Raw genomic sequence first — 20,860 nt, forward strand, 5'->3', positions numbered from 1 at the left:
CAGTATATGTTTTTCCACTCTATGCCTCTCCACTGTACAAGACTCCACTTTACGCCACTCCACTCTACACTGTCACACTGTATGCAACTCCAGTATACGCCACTACACTAGATGCTATTATACTATACACACTTCCACTCTACACCACTCCCGTCAATGCCACTCCACTGGACGCTACACCACTATACACTATTCCACTCTACGCCACTCTACTCTACACTGTTCCACTGTATGCCACTCCACTCTACAACATTCCACTGTACGCTATTCCACTGTATGCCACTCCACTGTATTCTTCTCCACTCTACACTACTCCAGTGTATTGCACTCCACTGTATGCTTCTCCATTCTCTGCTATACGATTGGATGCAACTCAACTGTACGCTGCTCCACTGTATTCTATTGCACTCTACCCCACTCCACTGTACACCACTCCAGTCTCCAGTCTACACCACTAAACTGTATGCCACTCCACTGTACACTACTCCACTATATGCAATTCCAACTCTACGTTACCCCACTGTAGGCCACTCCACTGTACGCTATTCTACTGTATGCCAGTCAAATCTAGAACACTCCACTGTACGTTGCATCACTGTATGCCACTACACTATCTGATATTCCAGTCTTTGCCACTCCAGTGTAAGCCACTCCGATCTATGCTACTGCATTGGACGCCACTGAACTGTATGCTATTATGCTCTACTCCACTCCAGTGTAGGCCACTCCAGTCTACACCTCACCCACGCCCACAAAGCACTCCACAATGCCGGACCTGCTTACCTCAACAAATGTCTCACCTTCTACACCCCGAACCGCCAGCTTCGCTTCACCGACCTCGCCCTCGTCTCCATCCCGCTCATCCACAGGACCTCCACCGGCAGCAGATCCTTCTCATACCTTGCCGCCAAGATATGGAACACCCTCCCCACACAGCTGCGACAGACCCAGGACCTGCTGACCTTCAGGAGACTTCTCAAGACCTGGCTGTTCGAGCAGTAGCTGCAACCCCCGCCTCCTCAGCGCCTTGAGACCCTCATGGGTGATTAGTGCGCTCTACAAATGATTGATTGATTCAACTCCCTGCTTGCGCTGATGCGGGCACGGAATGCAGGTTTATCCCCACCCGGTGGTAGCACAGAGATAAGCTGCTCCCGCTGGGTTGGATAAAATCAATGTAGCTGGCTTCTGTTGCACCTGGAATGACCCTTGGGTTCCACCCATTACCTGAGGCCTGCATTTGCTGTGGCTGCCGAGGTTGGGACCGGGTCTCGCACAGTTAGTTTAATTTGCTGGAGCCAAGGGAATGGGGTCCTGAGGCCATGTAATGGTTCAGAGAGGGGAGCCGCATGCCTCTCTCACCTAAATAATATCATGCCGCCATGGGTGATGGATTTCCCTGGGTCTAGTAAGGGCTTGGGGAGGGTGGCCAGGGGGGATTTATACTGAAAAAAGAAGTCTCCATGGATCCGCAGTACTGTAAAGAAAGTAACATTTTTGGCCGCAAGAGGGGGTCCCTCTCTCCCGGCCCAGGGAGTCAGGTTATTCCTACCCTGCACTCCGATATGTCTTTTCTTACCTTTTTGTACAACTGTGGATTGCTTCACTAAGTCCAAAAATGGCTGCTGCAACATCATTGTCGTGGCAGTCAATCAGCTCTTATCTTCTGACCTGTCGGCTCCACGGATCCTCCGCGGCATAAAATATTTGGGGATTACACCAAATCACAAAAATAATGCTTTCCGGATCAAGATCTAGCTTTCTGCTATATGTGGTGTAATTCCATTCAGCTGTTTTTTGTGGTATCGCTGATAGATTTTCCCTTGGAAAATTGCAAGAGGAAAAAGCGTTTTGGAACCCCCCCCCCTTTTTCTTGGTGCCCACTTGACAAATCACCCTGAAACTATCCAGGAAACAGCTGAGGTAGGTGAGATTTTTGGGAAAGTTTTGTGATGATTCATCAAACAGCAGCAAAGTTATTAGCAAGATAAAAAATGATTTTCAAAAGGAAACTAACTATAAGTACACTGTGGCGACTACCACTGGGTATTAATATATATAAATATATAGAGAGATTGGGAGATGAGCACTATGTTAAATGCTATTTCTTACTATTGTTTGGTATGAGGAGGGACCATAACTCTCAAATCATTACAAATCCTTGAGTGGGTCATGAAGTCTCTCCTATCACTCGAAAATGGCACTAGATAGCATATTACACTGTATACTATATATGGTTTATAACAAACCCTTTTTTACTGTGTATTAAATATGTATTCAACAATCATGTGTGTGCGTGTGTGTATATATGTATATATACACATACATTTATAAATATATATAAACCTGTATATATAAATATATATATTCACACACACACTTTAATTCTTTACTGCATATTCTGTTTTTGTAATGATACACATGTTGCCTTTTCCAACACATCCTTTGTATATTGAAAAAGCGACAAGGTGTACAAGCATTACATAATCAATGCAATATTTATAATAACTCTAAGATGTAGTGCGTACTATACTAAACTCTTCTAAAACGTATTTATAGTGACTGAAAACATTGATTTGTGGTTTGGACTCAACTGAATAAAACCACTGAAATTTACCAGCTATGGTTATGACCTCACACAACACATGCTATAACTCACAGCATCCTCCTCAAATGAATACAACCACTGAAATTGACCAGTTGTGGTTATGAACTCACACAACACATGCTATAACTCACAGCATCCACCGTATTGATCTCCTGTTAACTGTTTAGTGTATCTGTGCCAATTCAAAATAGGTGCATGCCGGATGCTGTAAGTTAAGGGATGTGTTGTGTACATTAATACCCACACCTTGGGAATATCAGTGGTTTTATATACTTGAGCCACAGCTCAAATTTCAACTGTGGGGTTTTTCAGCCAATATCATATTGTTTTTATGATGTACTTTGTTTTCACCCCTGTGCTAGGCACCTGTGCCCAACCTGTGGTCAGCCTGCAGCAGGCAGGCAATCCCCATTACACACGGCCTTTGGCCATGTGCAGCTGGGTTGCGTGCACAGACTTGACCTGTGGCCTGTGGAGGTAGGGTCCTATGTCAGGATGTGTGGCCAACCTCCTGCAGGTGCCTAACATCTGATGCTAAGGCCTAAGGCTGTATGCAGCTGGGGCTGAGTGTATAGCCTAACTTCCCTCCTGCTATCTTTTTTATAGTATTTGAGACATAAAATGGTGCTCATGACCAATGCCTTTCTATTTGGACCTACAGAGCCACTAAAATTCTTTTTCGTAGCACATAACTTGTGAGTTGGAGCTGAATCATGAGTTTCAAAATGGCAGAAAAAATCAGCCTGTATCCAGCCAATCACAGTTTGTAAAAAAATCAATATGCGGTTGACAGGATTCATGACTTGCAAGTTAAAATGGCATAGATATACAAAGTTAAAACTATTTTTGTACATCCAGACCACCTCGAGATACTGGCCCCCACTGTGCACAACTTTTGGCCAGGTGCAATGGGGTTAGTCACAGGGACTGTCCTCTGGAAGTCACTCTTTCATCCTCTTCAAGGTTTGTGATGTGTGATCATTACTGCAGTTCCAAATGAACAAAGGCCACTGTGGGCTTAGTGCAGAATTGTTTGAACTAAGTAAAAGTGACTCTGTGAGCTTATGTTAAAAAACCCTAGAAATTCACTGAAAAAACACAAAGTGAAGTTATATTTAGGTGTTGAAACAAGATAAAAACATTTAAAAACAAAAGAAAGAAGGAAATTCACCACTCATAGTTTATAGAGATCACCATATCTTGTGCCCCTATCATGCACTGCTAATAGCCTCACATATTACATTACATGTTAAATAGCATCACTAATAACATCAGTGATGACATCTCAAATTTCTAGTCGTTTTTTTTAAATGTAAGGGTAGGGAACCATATCTAACTAAAACGTCAATGTAACCTTTCTTTTTCTGTTAATTTGGGGTATTTTCTTTTAAAGCAAAGTATAATTTGATTACCACACCTAATTATAATGTTACTTTAATCTTAGTTTTTTTCAGTGAGTTACTGTTTTTTCTTTATACGTTATTGGTAACTATAACCAGGAAATTTTAGTTGCGTTTGAGCCAGAACCATAACACAGTTTTAATTGTGTTTTTTCATTGATAGTGTGTGGCACAGACAGGCTTTGAAATGTAGAGCGAGACTGCATAAGTTCAAAATATGCCCTGGAACCTATAGAAAAAAACATTTTCCTCTAAATACTGCTAAGGTGTGAAACAACTTGTGACCGCTACTATGGCAGATTGGACCACTGGACGGTTTGCAGTTCAGTAGGCAATAAAACCAGTTGTGATATATAAAAATTATGGAAAAAACAATTTACATAACATGTCGTTTTCAAAATAGTTATATTTGCAAAAATAATTTCAAAAAGTCACAGCTAGTGTTAGGGTTAGGCATTTGTGCAAAGATATAGGAAAGGGTTAGAGGGGTGATAATGGATGTTTTAATGGTTATGGTATGGTTAGGGTTATGGCAAAAGCAAAGATTGGATCAGGTTTTTAAGGGGTAGGGATAATGCTCAAGTATGAGCCACTTTATTGGTTATATTTATAGTAAAAGGCTCAAAGTTAAAAAATATTTTTACTACTAAGTTTTTAATTTTGTTCATGAATTTTTACGTACAGGTCTGTGAGTACACTGTCATCATAATTCTCAAGGATAACTAGGAAATTTCAATAGTGTTGGGTACATTTCATAACTGGATGAAAAAAGCAGAGCACGTGTCAGCTTCAGATCTCATCCTAGACATAAAAGTCCTTAAGTTAAAATGCTGCAATCCCTATGAATACACAGGTGATCCATGAGCTTTGGAAAAATGTTTTGGATAGACTAGAACCTATGGACAGCTGAACCGGCTGGTGGAAGTAACTGCCATGCAGAGGGAAAGCTTTAGTCCAATGGTCATATTGACTGCACAACATTTTCATGAAGAAAGGAAGTAACGTCTATCAAACAGCAGTGACCCGACATGCTTATATAACACACATGCCACTAGGTCCTGGTATTATCTTCAACTTACTATTGTGACAATACGGTACAACATCCTTGTGAAAACATTAAAAACTCAGTGAAGCAGGCTTCCTACACTACTGTGCATGACATAGATCAAGCATTCACGAGAGTTAGGACACACTTTACTCCATTAGAAGCCATGCCTTCACAAAACATGAACTGGAAACACACGTCCAAAGGTCTACAGGCACCACGGCACGGTTGGCATTGCTAAGCCTTACCTTTGAAGAAAGGGATGTAATGATGTCTGAATGCAGATGTAAGGCTGGGGTGTTGGGGCAGGGAGATGCAGCTACTGGTACCAAGACTCTGAGTACCAGCTGAGAGGCAACAAAGAGCGAGTGAAAAACAAACTCTTTAGTGAACTCACTGAAAGTCATGCAGCAAATCTTGCAATGTCATCAAACCAGAACAAGTCTAAACTAAATAAATACTATTCTCTATTTTTCATTAGATCATTTTTAAAACCTTCATTACAATATCCATTTCTTTACGTCAAGTACTCCCCGCAGGTCATAGTACAACAATGATGATAAAAGTGTCAAATGCAAATGTCTAAATCAGTTGTGTCGCACTCCAGTTCTCAAGGCCTTAAACCGGTCAGGTCACTAGAGATCCACCATGAAAAATAATGAAATTGGTTTACAATCAATCATCATATATGAAAGGAAATGTATCTCATGTATATTCATATTGTATATCCTGAAAAGCCTTCCTCGATTTCAGCCATGGCGGGACAGAGTTGGATGAAAAGTTGAGAAATACAGAAATAATTAATTATTTACATATAGGAGTCAGTTTATAATGCCATAAAGCCAATATACAAGAGATCACATACGTGTCATGTATCAAATTGTTATATATATATATATATATTATTCAGAAATGTAGAAGTTTATTCTATTGAAAGACTAGTTATTTAAAGTTTGCTTAAAGATATTCCCCTTTTACTACAATTGTTTATAGCCTCATTTAAGATGTTTTAGAACATTTTATAATCCAGTCAGTGTGTAGAACCTCATTTATGGTATTCCAGAGCTTTCTGAAAAGGATTCACCATGTAAGATGATATCCAATTCAAATGACTTTAAAGAAATACCTTCAACATTTTGAAAACATAGTGAATATAAGTGCTGATACAAATCTGCTTAAGTCAAAAACCTGAACAAAATGTTAGCATGACATATTGATTTTGTACTGGTCTTTATGATACAAAGTGACATAGGGGAATAATAAATTGGCACTAGGATGTTTCTTTTGCAAGTACCATACATCCAACCATAACTTGAGAGACTGCAGAAGCAGTCCTGCTAGAGGATATTAGGCAAGTTGGGTTGTCACCTTCACTGTGGTCTTGTCTTCGGTGTGTATAAAAAATAGTTTTACAGAACAATGGTGCTAAAAGGAGGAGGAAGACTGCCTAAGTGTGTCCAGTGGTTTATTTCCATGCACCACATTGGCATTCCTTAGTTCGACATACAATAAACGAAAGGAATGCAAATGATTGGCTTATTTTTTATTTCAGGTAGGGCTAGCCATTTCTCAAGGAAAATCTTCAGGGAACAATGTTGCATACATGGCCTGACTATTAAATGGTTTGATTCAAGTTTCGAAAGGAACATTGTATTGTAAAAGTGGCAATCCTTGTTTATACAGCAATCTGAAGTAATGAACTGCATTATAAAGCTCTCTCTGCATAGATGCTTTTGGTGCCAGGTATTTTTGAACATCATGTATTTCAATCAGTGTAAAATACAAGAAAGATTTGGATGCTACTTTCTTCAGTGTTGCTCTGGAGTGGAGCTAAGGTTTTATTTTGTGTACATATCAGTCTAGAAACTAAACATTAGTTAAATATAGTTTATGTCAGAGCAAGATGGGAGATACTATCTGCAAAAGCCACAGAAGAACATTAAACCTGTGATATAACAACCATCTCTGTGAATATTCAATTAGAGAAAAACTAATACTGTGAAAATATTAGCAGCAGAATTCTTGGAGATGCAGTACCACAACTGCAGGTGCTTGGTAGTTGAGCACAGATCAACTGCTAAGAAAATACATGCATTTATTTATTTTGTTTTATAATATTCTATTTGACTTGAAGCCACAGGTTTATGTCTGTATTATTAGATTACCACTTAATCCTCATGTTCATTTTCTCTGTAATTGATAGAGCAGAATAGATTAACAAATGCAAATGTTTCAGCTATATCACACTGCAGCCCTCACTCCAAGGGCCTCAGGAATTCCTCTGTAGATGCAGCCTACTGTTACTGGATCTGCGGAAATAACTCCTCTGCGCAGGAATTTCTGAAGGTAAAATCAAACAGAATCCACGCGTGGACCTCGGAATGAGGGAAAATATGCAACATTATCATGCTATTTCCCATTCTGAGATTTAAGGCTCAAAATGATGCTGTAATACTGAACCCACAAAACTCCGTAGTATCAGTATTTACCAGGAGAGAGTTACTTCACCAATATCACCGCACAATTGCAATGAGGACCTGCTAACTTACTAAATGCTACTTTCTTTTTTCTTATGTTTAACTAACAGAACAAGAAATTCTGAACTTCTGAATGAGTCATGATTTGTGGTTTAGTGTAAGTGGAACATGACAAATCTTTCTGAAAAGTTCAGCAATTTAGAATGAGTGCAGAAGCTAAACATTAATCCTGTTAATCAATAACATGATCATTTTCATGTCTCAAGGTTTTTGTTCCCAAATTGGAATTATGTTTGTGACATCTATATCTTGAATAAACCTATGTGCGGACAATTCTCTACATTGCCATTTTCTTGGCTTCCAGGTATCAATATCGAAAAGATATTGCTTTCTCATTTTCAGAGCATTTTAGGTTAATGGATAGCTTGTTTGCGTGCAATGTCAGGTGGAGAATCTCCATGTATTTTTATTGCTTCCTTTTCTCTGCTTGCAAGTAAGATCATTAAAATATTTTAGTATCTTCCTACTTTTGAGTAGGCTCCGGCACAGGTCAGATGAAGCTGTGCTAGCTACCCCAAACTGCCCCACAAGTGTCTTTTGTATGTCTGGTTCCCTGGCTATTTCTGAGACTGTGAATAAAGTGTTACTTTTTGGTTGTCATGCTGATCACTACAGTGAAGCAGATTCTGGAAACTGGTCTCCTTTGTGAGTGTCCATGACGTGTATACTTTACCCCAGTGCCAGTATTATATGGATGCCCACTTGGGTGGGAAAAAATGAGCTTGGATCCATCTTTGATGTCATAAAGGGAAAGTAGTCAGCAATGGGAGCTGCTTTCGGGGAAGTTCCTTATACAAATGGACCCAAGACAACTCTGTAATGTTTTGGATGTTTAGGCCCCTAGCAGTAATGTGGAGGAGGGCAATAAAATTAGCATCATCATTTGAAAAAAAAATAACTGTTTCCAATTTAGTCTATGCATATTTATATGGTTTCTCAATTAGGTTTTTGCGCAGGTGGTGCCGCGGCATACTGCGTGTAGACCAGAATTGATTTCTTCAAGTGAAAACTCAGTAAACCCTCTTTCCCACTGGAGTAGAATCATTTGTCTGAATTAATGAACAATAGCCCAGGATCAGGCTCCTGAATGTATGTATGAATGTTGTGGTATCTTTACAACACTGCACTGAACACTCGTCATGAGCTACAGAGTGTTTACACAGAAGGAGGGTAAAATAGGTTCTTACAATGTCTCAAAGACTATTTGGAGCTCAGTAATATATTAGTTTCTGTTTTTCCATCTGCATCCACACCATAAAGAGTTTACCCATCGCTCCTTTGGGTGCAGCATGCTAGCAGTGCGTCAAGTGATCTAGGTCTCACTAGAGTATGCGCACAGCTTCTTTCTTGACTTGCCTCTGAACTAGAAGATTTGCCTTCACATTGCCTTAAGCCAAAATGACCAATGAATTAATGGAAGCACCCTGCGAATATAATTATACAACCCACATTTGCAAATTAAATGTTCATAACTGGAGATGTTGTGTACCTGTAACATTGAGTGTTCTAGTCACCCTCAACAAATATCATGAAATCGTTGAGTTATATATAAACAGGTGTGTTCATCAAAGGTTAAAGACCAGAAGAAAGTCTAGCAATATAATCCAATCCAAATCCATATGATTTGGTAATCGTTTAGAACAGTGACACAAATGACAACATTGTTTCATAGGAAGTTTGCAGGCACTGGTGCTATGACTTAAGGGAATTTACCTGCTCTGCTGTAACTCTGAGGAGAGCGGGATGTTGGTGTGTATCGCCCATAGCCCACAGAGCCTGTAGAACTTGGACTTGATGCCCGGTATTGCTTCAAAGACTTGTCGTCCTGATCACCCTGAAAATACAGAAACCCTAGTTATCAGGAAACACTGATTTTTTTAAAAAAGAGAGAGGTCCAAAGACAAATCAACAGCAGTGACCAACGATATGACAGAGGTAGCTTTGATGCCACAGATCTACAGGCTGTGAAATGCATGGAAAGTACCCCAAAACAAGATCATGTTTAACCCCTTCAGTGCCCGCCCCTTTCCCCGCCCTGTGCCGGCCGTTTCATTAGCGGGCGGGGTTTGTGACGAGCTGGTCTCGTCATGGGCACAGCGCAACCGCGGCCCATGACGAGACCAGCTCGTCACGGGCATTGAAGAGGTTAAAGAAGCTGCACTGCATGAAGTGATCTGTTTAACCACTTGAAGAGTAAACAGATGCAAAGTCGTAATTTTCTGAATGCCTAGGATTATTTGCCATATTTACTTTGTGGGACCATATAATGAATAGAACCTTGGGTTCCATTAAATCTTGCGTATGTATGCAGTCTAAGTCTAAGACACCCTGTTTGCAAATTCTAGGTCTATTTCATTAAAATGTATGCACAGAAAACCCCTTTGATGGCACTTGGGATTTTTTGAACTTATTCTTCACATGGAAAAATTGATGTGTTTCCATCTAACATTTCTGGAAGAGGTCAGAGACCCAATTGGGGCTGGAAGGGTAAGTAATATAGGAAGCATCTGTCTTAGATTGGCCTAAACAGAAATCATATTAGGCCTCCCAGTCAATGACCATGAAAAGAAAGTCTGAGAGGTGGATTTTGCCCCAAAGAAAATTGAAAGTGCAATCTTGACGAGACAATTAGTGGGGAGTGAAGGATAGGCAATATAGGCAATGTGAGAGGTGGACGTTGTTTAGCTACATTTTCAAAAAAGCCTCTTTGAGTCTCAAAAGATTTAGTGCAGCTTTTGGTAGGAATTGTGCATTCCACTTTCAACTAGGCAGCCCTTAGTGACATAATATGGAAGGAAACTACAGTTGAAATTCCTGAGGTTGAAATCATGGTCACCAGCTTTTGATCTAAATTCTAAAGCACATGTAAATCTACCATCTTCTACCTCGTCCCTACAGTTCCAACTATTGCCCCCCCCACTACCCCACCAATCTGAACTGTGGCCAAAGGTCATGCTGTCTGTCAAACCATGTCAGAGAATGTAATTGTACTCCATATCTGCTCTCTGCGCCATCTGTCTATTAGCCTTGTTCCTCTCCATAAGACCACGACAACAGAGTAGGGAGACAGTTGCTATGCTGAGCATTAGTTCTTGATGTTAGCTACTACCACTCATTATCAATATCTTTCTCCCCACACTATTACACCACAATATTAACAATTACATAAATGAGATATACCAAATTTCCTAGGTTGAAGTCAATATGCATCACAATAGCTCAGCTTACTCTTCGCATCTTTAAATTACTGAATCAATGTAACCCTATACATTAAGCAATGTTTGAATGTTAAAATGCTAAAATATTTTTTACATTGAGGTATCACAAATAAAGTATGTTGAATATAAACTGCAAACTTTAAGTAACCCCCTATTTACGAATAATAAAAAAATGATTGATATATTAGGATTGAGTATGTATAATTAATGGTCAAAAATAAAAGGTCTGACATACAATGCTGATGGTCTATGTTCAGCAAATGTGAATTTGAGACCAACCTGCCCAGAGTTTTGTGAATAATGCTCAGTGTCAGAATATCAGCACATATTGAAATGGAGAAATGACATCCTTGTGGTTTAAAGCAAAAGTTCAATGAATCACATTTTATTTTTGCTAGAATATGTTTTATGCAGGGATTTGCAAGTTCATTTAAAGCACTGTACCACTGCATTATCTTTTTGTATGCGGAAACACAAACAATTACATCTGGATAATTTTTCAAATGGATAGAAATAAAATAGCCATTGTTAGTATGGATCAGAGTTTAGGGAATATCCAATCGCATTTTATGTCTGTGGCTAAACTATGTTCAGTTTTGTTTTATTGATAGTCTTTTAACAGAATACCAAAGAAGTGTGTACAAAATCAATAGTTTCAGGACCATGTTCAGCTTTTAAAACTACCTGTGTGTAATCAATTTGGTTTCTGATATGATCAAATATCAAAAAATGCAAAATGTAATGGAATGCTTTGTTATTTATAATATCAATGATTTGCAAGACTTAGAAGTAGCAGTGGATAATATGCAGAAAGATAGATTTATTACAGGTTAATGATATCAAGCATGGCTCCTGGAGAATAAGGAACACATTTTAAATCAATACACAATTAAAGTGTTATAGGAAATTAGAATGAATGCTTTAGTGAATTAATATGAATGCTGCTAAAATCTTCTTGCCCTAAGGAGTTGTAACTAGTGCCAGGCCACCCCCGGGTAACTGCTGCCCTTTAAAAATATTATTAACTTAACATAACATAACATGAAAGTCATAGGCTCAGATATCTATAGGGCTGACAGATATTCGTCTTTGTGAGACCAATGAATTGAGTATCAATGCAATGGCTATAGTAAGCTGCAGTGTTTAGAGCAATTTAGTTTCAAGTATATTTTATATACATGACTATTTCTCTGCATCTGTCACTTGAAAGAAAAAAAAGTGCTTTTATGTTGACTTCAAAATTAAAAATAAATTTAACATACGTAGGTAAAATCATACTATAGATAAATAAAGTCTTGCATTCTGCAATGTCATTAGATTTACTTAAACATTGAAACACACTGTAGACCAATGTCTTGGAACATGTGTATCTTTCTCATTTGTCCTGCTGTAAGACAACCTCTAATACAAGAACCGTGACTAAGATCTGAAACAAGGCATTATTCAGAATGCACAATTCCAAAAGAAGCACTAACCCTATTAAGACTCAAAGATTTTTTTTTTTTTAATTGTTAAATAAGTTCACCTCTTACTTTGCCTCATCCTTTGCTTTGCACTTTGGTCTTTGCCAATAATATTCTCTTGAAAAGAGTACTTTAAAATTATACTTGAGCAAAATCGTCCTCTCACACATTCTTATCACGGTCAATGCACTGAAGGCCTCACATAATTTCTGTTTAGGCCGATCTGAGACAAAGGCTTCCTGTATCACTTGCCCTTTCATTTCCAATTTGGTCTTTGACCTCTGCCAGAAATGTTGATTCCACTTTCTGTCCCTCCATTGTCAGTAGGGATCATGATCTAAAAATCATCTTTAAATTGTTTTTTTCAAGTTACTTTTTCTATATTATTTTTTGCATTTGCCCCTTTTTAACACAAGCAGCGCCCTACTCATTTCAAGAATCAAACATGTTTTCCAAATGTTCCAGTATTGGTTTTGACTACTGTATTTCATTTTGCACTTTTCGATCCTATGCTGTTATCACTTAAACAAGAACAACGTGTATTTTTCTGCACTTTAAACTTCTCCCTACAGTTACTTCACCCTATAGTGTGGATATAAATCTTACCGGTCTGCTCTGACTTCAACAGTTATCTTGATTATAACTGTGCTTTCTCACAGCTAACACTATTTTAAGTTGTGTAACAGAGTTAATTGGACACTCTTGTGGCTATGATTGACTGACCTAACACTGATGGTTCAAAACAACACATTTGAGTAGACCCTTTTCATGCAGCAGGTGTGATATACAATTATAAGCAATGCTATGGCCCAGGGGGCATGACAATCTGGGATTGAAACATTTTCCAGGATGTCAGTCCTCTATTAGCAACTGTAGTTAAATCTATTCATAGACTAGCTCCAACATTTCACCATGCAATCATTTAGATTCTTTCACCCTCCTCTATGGCTTGCCTCAAAGTTTTTCTAAATGAAAATATTCCATGACCCCAATTTCTGATTCATTGCTTGCAGTCTTCTTTCTCTAATAGCTCCTAAACTGTGGTCTCTTTTTCTTCTTGAATCAAACGTGTCCTTTCACTAGGAGAGTGAATGTTTATCTTCTTTTCCAGGTCACCAAAGGCCCCCATTAAATTCTGTTGATATAGCTCTTATTCTGCTGAAATGCTACAGTATTGATAAAAATTACTATCTTAAAGGAAACATTGGTAAGTCCTTGTTTCTGAATTGTATTCTTCATATGCGCCACTTTGCATTTATGCAGTGTATACATAAAATATGAGTTAAATCATGGCTCAAAATCAAGAAATCATAAGAAGCAAAGGCATTTGGCATTACCTCGGTAGGCGTTGGAGAGATGAACTGAGGTGACTGCAAAGCACAATACACAAAATAGCAAATTAGTGGCAAGTTCATGCATGATGTTATTTGCGGATAAACACATGGTCAACTTAATTCATCAACGTAAACGCTGAGCTGTTGTTTTTGTTACAAGGTTGCAACCCACAACATCACCCATAAAATAATCAAGGTTTGTTGCATTCTTAGTGTTTTCATAATGGCATAATGGAATTAAAACAAAAATATAAAAAGCCAAACACATGATGTTTAAATGAGTTCAGCCATATTGAATGAGTGATATATTGCCACTGAAAGATTCTCCTTAATCTACTGTGTGAAATGGACTTTCCATGTTAGTGAAGAAGTGAGAGATTTAAGATATGATTTAGGATAAGAATGCACTAATTGAGCTTCTGCTCCCATTTCTGCGGCCTTAAGAAAATGATTGCACATTTGGTGTGCCTTACTAGAAATCTCTGGGTAGGTTGGCTTATCCAGTCTCCACTGGTTTTCTTTTGTGTTGCACACAGAATTCTACAGTGTGCCTCCTGAATATCGAAGCATATAAATATCGAGGACAAAATATTGCATTCAAAATATTGACAGCTAAGTGTAGATTTTTCATGTCTATCTCCACATATATCTACCTTGGTAATACATGTATATTCAAGGTACACAGTTGGGGCATTATGAATAGTAAATATGTACTTCCACTACATGCACTTACCTTTTGATATTTTGTCCCTCGATATTCTGTCCATTATATTCTTGTATCTTGATATTCTTAGGCCCAATATTCAGTAATGCAACCAATTGTAGATGGTATATGGTGTGACTGTGCATATTTATAGAAGACTGGGAGATTGGTAGTAATGAAATAATTTTGGAGTCTTTTGTAAGATTTGTGAGAATTTGGATTAATTCTAAAATGTTCATGTAGATTTGAGTGTAATTTTATTCATTTGGCAGATTGAGCATAGACAGGCATTTTGAGAAGGCCAAGGAGACAAAATATGGCCATAAGTGGAATATGTGGAAAGCAGTGGTATTGGAGAAAGTCAAGTTAAACCAGGTGCATTAACCAGTAGCAAAAAGTACAATGGTGTAAAGCAGCATAATGTGCCTGCCCCTGAAATAAATTGACAAATGCACTCAAGATTCCATTGGCTGCCTCAGACATAATATTGGGGAAGTGGAAGCTACATTATGGGTTATGACCCTCTATATAACAGAGGGTGCAGAGCATTCTCTTGTATAAGTATATAACCAGTAGTTGAAGTGCATAAAAAAGTACATGAATTGTGATCCTGCGTGCAATCCCTTACAAATCAGGCAATTTCTTATCTGTCACCGTAATACTTCTAATGACTCAATTAATTAAAACCCAATACTGGCTCACAGTAAGCCTTTAGATTTGCTTATCAACCTATTGCACACATTTACATTTCTTTCAGGAATCAGGCACTCTGTTGAGAAGGGTTGTTGTCTTCTTTTGCTAACTGTCCATCCTCTCATCTCCACAGTACACAAGACTCACTTCTCTCACCCTTTCAGCCTCGGGCGACTCAAGGTTAGCGTTAGCCATTCAGAATTGTTTATATGGGAACAGCTTAGGCAAAATTAAAAAACCTTGGGAATGTCATTCCCACTAGTTATCATCCACTTCGACCTCTCTTAAATAAGAAACATATACATATTTGTGTCATGTGGGCAACATCGGTCCAACAAACTTAAACATGTACTTGGATACCTGGAGGCTCACTGGAGTTATGCACCTATTGAATATCACAAATTGGCAACTAAGAACAAACCCCATCGCTCCCTGCTGACGTCAGTGGCTTGATTGACTCTTCCCATGCCCTGAGACACGGAGCACAACACAAATGGAGGTACCAGTGTGCAGATGTCTAATTTGCAACCTTTGTAGATGGTAAACAAATCCACTGCCCAGAACAGGAGGTGGAAGGCAAGGGAGGAATCTGTGGTTGGATAGAGTATGCACCAGAAAGACGAGACTGAGGGTAACTCGTTCTTCTAATTGATAGTTCTAACCGCAGTTTCCTCATCTTTAAAATAGATGGCAAAGCATAACTTTCATAGGCGGGGGGTCTGTGATGTGGGCACAGACCAATGGCCTGCAGGACAGAACGGGCTCAATGCCCTTCCAGTTGGACCTGGCAGTCAATGCAGTACTGCTTTGTGAACGTATTACGGATGCTCACATTACGGCTTGACAGATGTTCAAACATGCACTCCATGTGCCAAAGAAGTGGTAGAAGCCTTGGCCCTGATGGAAAGAACCCTCAGTACTTCTGGAGGCTGCTTCTTGACACATGTATATCAGGTCTGTCCACCTTGAGAATGATATTTTCTGCAATATAGAGAACCTCAGAAAAAGCAAATTGTCCACTCGATGGTCTTTCATGCGATCGATGTAAAAGCTTAAAGCTCTTTTAGGGTCCAGTCTATGGAGCCTATGCTCCTCTTTGAGGGGAGAGGTGCAGCAAAGAACGTTGGGAGTGTAATGGATTGTCCAACAGGAAAAGTAGTCACGACTTTTGGTAAAAAGGCTGCCCCAGTCCTCAACACCAGTTTGTTGCGAAAAAGGTGGTGTTGGGTGGCTGCACTGAGAGAGCCTGGAGCTCCCTCACATAATGAGCTTAAGTGATTGCAATGAGAAAGACAGTCTTGAGAGTCTAAAGGCACAACAAGCAACTGCAAATTGGCTTGTAGGAGGCGCACATGAGGAATGTCAGCACCAAATTAAGATTCCACTGTGACACCACAAACGGTTTGGGAGGAAACGTGTTTATCAAACATTTAAAGACCCTTGTCACAACAGGTGATTTAAACAAGAACAGTTGGTCTGATAAACACTGAAAGGCAGTGAGGTTGATAAACAACCTTTAATAGAGCCCACTGCAAGGCCTTGCTGGGCCAAAGACAAAACATACAATAAAACATCTGACAGTTTGGCTTGCAAGCGGTTTGTTTCCCGGACTCCATACCAGGCCAACAATTTGTACCAGCACTGTGATAGTGGCATCCACAACCTCAGATGTTAGACAAATGCATGCATAGTGGTTAGATTGCTCAAGTTCAGGTGCAGACCCTGCCCTGCTGCTACAACAGAAGATAATCCCAAAGCAGTAACTTGATCAGAAAACAGATGCTCAGGCCCAGATGTTCTGGGTACCAACTCTCCTGGCCCTAGTCGGAGTCAATAAGATTACTTGGGGTCAGTCATTCCTGATCTTCTTTAGAACTCTGGTCATTAGAGGCAGAAGTGGAAAGTTGTACAGGAGTCCCTTGCTCCACTCTAGCCTGAATGTGTCTCCTACTGATAGCATTCTTGGGAACTCCAATGAGCAGAAGTTTTGACACTGCATGTTCTCAATGGTGGCAAAAAGATCTAGCCAGAGTTCACCCCATGGGCAGAAGATTCCTGGTGTCACCTTGGGGTGCAGTCGCAACTCGTGATCCACCAGGCATCATTGGGTGAGCGTGTCTGTCCTGGCATTTGAAGTTCCTGCCTTGTGATCCGCGATCAGGGAGATAACCTGATGCTCCAGCCAACTCCAGAGGTGCAGAACGCTCTTGACAAAGGACCCCACTTTATCCTCTGATATCCACCTCTCCCAGATGACCTGCTCAAACCAGCAGTGGTGCATCCATTACCATCGTCAGCTCTGGGTAGGAAAGGGAGAGGGTTTTGCCACTATTAAGGTTGCAGTCAAGCAACCACGACTGCAGATCACCTACAGTCTCCTCCAAAACCTGAATGACAACTGACAAGTTTTCTTGGTGCTGGGCCCAATGAGACATCAGATCCAACTGCAGTGCCTGCATATGTCACCTGACAAAGTGGATAATGAGAATGCATGAGGACATCAGGCCAAGAAGCCGCATAGCTGCTCTCATCAAGATCCAGGACCAAGGCTGAAAAATTGAGATGAATGAAATGAAATGAAATGAAAGAGGCATTTGTAGAGCGCATGGCTACCCTAAGGCCTCCCAGCGCTGAGAACCAGGTAACAGAGATGCTGACTGCTTATGCGATGGGGAAAAGATGCGTCTTCAAGAGTCTACGAAAGGGTAGATATTTTTCCTCCATTCGAATGGAGTGTGGGAGGATATTCCAAGTCTTCGATGCGACATAAGAGAAAGAACGACCTCCGCATCTGGACCTGAGAATTCTCGGAACCATGGCCAGGTGTTTACTACCAGAGCGAAGGTGTCTGTTAGGATGGTACGGGGAAACTAACTTTTGAAGGATTGGAGGGCCAATCTTGTTCAGGATCCTATGCGTGATGCATAGGGCCTTAAATTGGATTCTTTCTGCGACCGGAAGCCAGTGCAATTGTCTGATTGCTCCTTTAGCTGATTCTCTCCGCGGGATTTGTAGGAGAATTCTTGCTGCGCAGTTCTGGACCTTCTGCAGAATGCTTATTGTGGATAGGGGAGCTCCTAAATATAAGGCATTAGCGTAGTCCAGACGTGATAGAACCAATGCTTGAAGGAGCAGTTTTTTTGCGTGGAATGGGAGAAGAGGGAGAATCTTCCTGGCTGTTTTCATAATCCCGAAACAGCACCCAGCAACCTTATTGGCCTGTGTCTTCATATCTAATTTTTCGTCCAACCACACTCCTAGACTCTTAATGTGGTTTTTTGGAGTGGGTGGAGATCCCATGCAGCTGGGCCAGGACCAAGGCAGGTCTGGGGGCAAAGGCTTTCCCAGCAGCATGAGCTCAGTTTTTGATCCATTCAGTTGGAGGCAAGACTGTTGCATCCAAGCTGATATTCCTTCAAGGCATCTAGAGAGATTGCATTGTGGCTGTCCGAGATTTTTGAGCGAGACAATCAGCTGAGTGTCATCGGCATACATCACTATTTGTATGCCAAATTCCTCCACAATCTTGGCTAGGGGACTCATATAAATATTAAAGAGAGTGGGGCTAAGGGAGGAGCCCTGGGGTACTCCACTCTTCAAGGGAACCTTCGTAGAGGACACGTTCTCCTCGAAAACCTGGAAAGTGCGACCTTCAAGAAAGGAGGCTAACCAACTCAAGGCTGAGCCAGTCACCCCCATTTCGAGACACCTTGAAATCAAGATTTGATGATTAACGGTATCGAAGGCCGCACTGAGGTCGAGGAGAATCAATGCAGCTGATCCTCCTGAGTCCATGATTTTCCTTGTTTCTTCCACTACCGCAACCAGGGCGGTTTCTGTCCCTTGATGAGATCTAAAGCCGGTCTGTGTCCGGTGCAGGCAATTATGTTTTTCCAAATAGGAGGAAAGGGTCATGTTAACATGTTTCTCAGCAATTTTAGCTATTCCCGGAAGCAGGGAAATAGGGCGATAGTTAGCCATTAATTTCGGGTCTGATCCCGTTTTTTTTAACAGGGCTTTCACCATGGCTTCCTTCCAGAGTGCGGGGACTTTACCTGCTGCAAAAGAAGAGTTGATCAGTGTAGCAATGACTGGAGCTACTTCTAGGGCAACCTGCTGCAGTACAGTGGGGGGCGCCTGATCATTTGGGGATCCTGATTTGAGTTTATTAAGTAAAGACACCACTATGTCTGTGTCTAAGGGCGGGAAAGATTCCAAGCTTTGATCTCGACGGCCTGTATTTTCCACCATTAAGAGGTCTTTATTAAAATTATTGACGGTCGAGAAGGCTGAGTAGATCGCCTGGACCTTGTCGTGAAAAAATTCTGCTAGATTGTCACAACGCCCTTGTAAATCAACCGGTGTCATTGATGTTACAGAAGGGGTGGTCAGGGCTTTGAATATTTTAAAAATTTCTCTGGGAGCGTTGGGCGCAGACAAAATCTTTGCCTCATAAAACGAAGATTGGGCTTTGGAAATCTTAGTTTTATACAGTTTTAAGGCATCACGATAGATTTTCTTTTTTTGAGATGAAAAATCTTTCCTCCAGTGCCTCTCAAGCACCTTGCAGTTCCGTTTTAGGTCTCTTAGTTCCATGGTATAGCATGCCACTTTTTTTGTGCCTTTTTTGATGTCTTTGAGTTTTATAGGGGCAAGTACATCCAATGAATTTTTAATCCATTGATTAAACTGTATGTTGGCAATTTCGGGGTCGGAGTCAAGACTAGGCCTTGTTTCTTTGAGAATAACAGCCCATTCCTCTCTGGAGATATTCGACCAGCTCCGGTTCGGAATTTTGGAGTGACTTTCAGCCTTCCTGCTCACGGAGGTCGGCCAAGAGAACGAAATTAGGTGATGGTCCGTCCAAGGGACCGGCAGGGGATCCTCTATCTGGAGGTGGATATTAGAAAAGATAGGATCCAACAGGTGTCCCTTAACATGAGTGGGGCCCGTCACTTTCTGGGACAGCAGTAAGACCTCTAATGCATCGATTACTTCCTCCACAAAGGTAGCTGATCGGGTTTCGAGATGTAGGTTGAGGTCTCCCAGCACAGTATAATTAGGCAGGGAGCTGACTGAAGTGGAAATGTTCTCCACCAAGTAACTGATGAAGGATCCTATGGCTCCTGGAGGTCTGTATATTAGCATGCCTGAAAATGTACATGTGGGAGATAGCTTAATAGAAAAGGAGCAGCTTTCACAATCCCGGATAAGTCCCTCCGAGATTCGACAGCCTAAGGACTCCCTGTAAATAATGGCAAGTCCGCCTCCTCGGCCACTGCATCGATCTTGCCTCTGGATGGAGTAGCCTTGGGGGAGCGCCTGAACTATCGAAGGGTTAGACCCATCCGTAAGCCAAGTCTCAGTGAGAAATATTACGTCTGGTCTGGTCTCCTCTAAAAGTAGTCTAATTTCTAGCGCGTGCTTAGGTAGAGAACGACAGTTTACCAGCTTCATGTTGAAATTGGTTTTTAGCAGAGAGATCTTATCTATCTGATCTTCGAATTTCAGGGCAAACTTACAGTTAGTACAGCTAATCTGTTCAAAGGGGGGGCCCAAGCAGTGATGACATTTGTCCGTGCCCCGGAGTTCCTTCAGTTGTTCAGCTGAATATGGGTGCAGAACTATACCTGCAGGTGCAGGGGGACTGGCCTCTGGTCTTGGATGGGCGCGGACGGGCGCAGACGGGCTTGCCTTAGGCGCGCCTTCGGCGCTCCAGCGGCGCGCCCGCTGCGCGCGTCCGCTGCGCGCTCGCCACATCCGCCCTTTTTGACCCCTGACGTGCGTGCTCTGAGCGGCAACTGCACCGCTAACCTCCTCCTCCCAAGATGTCAGCCGCCCCGTCGCCCCCGGAGTATT

General features: G+C 41.0%; 1 protein-coding gene across 10 annotated transcripts in view; it reads right to left on the reverse strand.

Moving 5' to 3' along the window:
• Positions 1-20,860, reverse strand: part of ABLIM2 (actin binding LIM protein family member 2) — a 918,768-nt gene that overhangs the window by 245,343 nt on the left and 652,565 nt on the right. For 4 of the 10 annotated variants that reach the window (XM_085642469.1, XM_085642472.1, XM_085642468.1 and 1 more), the window contains 3 exons: positions 13,609-13,641; positions 9,304-9,424; positions 5,302-5,400 (listed from right to left, as the gene is read on the reverse strand). In XM_085642469.1, the coding sequence (XP_085498595.1) occupies positions 5,302-5,400; positions 9,304-9,424; positions 13,609-13,641 (253 nt within the window). The remainder of the gene's footprint in view (positions 1-5,301; positions 5,401-9,303; positions 9,425-13,608; positions 13,642-20,860) is intronic. The other 6 variants (XM_085642471.1, XM_085642473.1, XM_085642470.1 and 3 more) reach the window with 2 other exon arrangements.

The sequence above is a fragment of the Triturus cristatus genome, chromosome 2_2 (genome assembly GCF_964204655.1).
Source record: "Triturus cristatus chromosome 2_2, aTriCri1.1, whole genome shotgun sequence".
Lineage (NCBI taxonomy): Eukaryota > Metazoa > Chordata > Amphibia > Caudata > Salamandridae > Triturus > Triturus cristatus.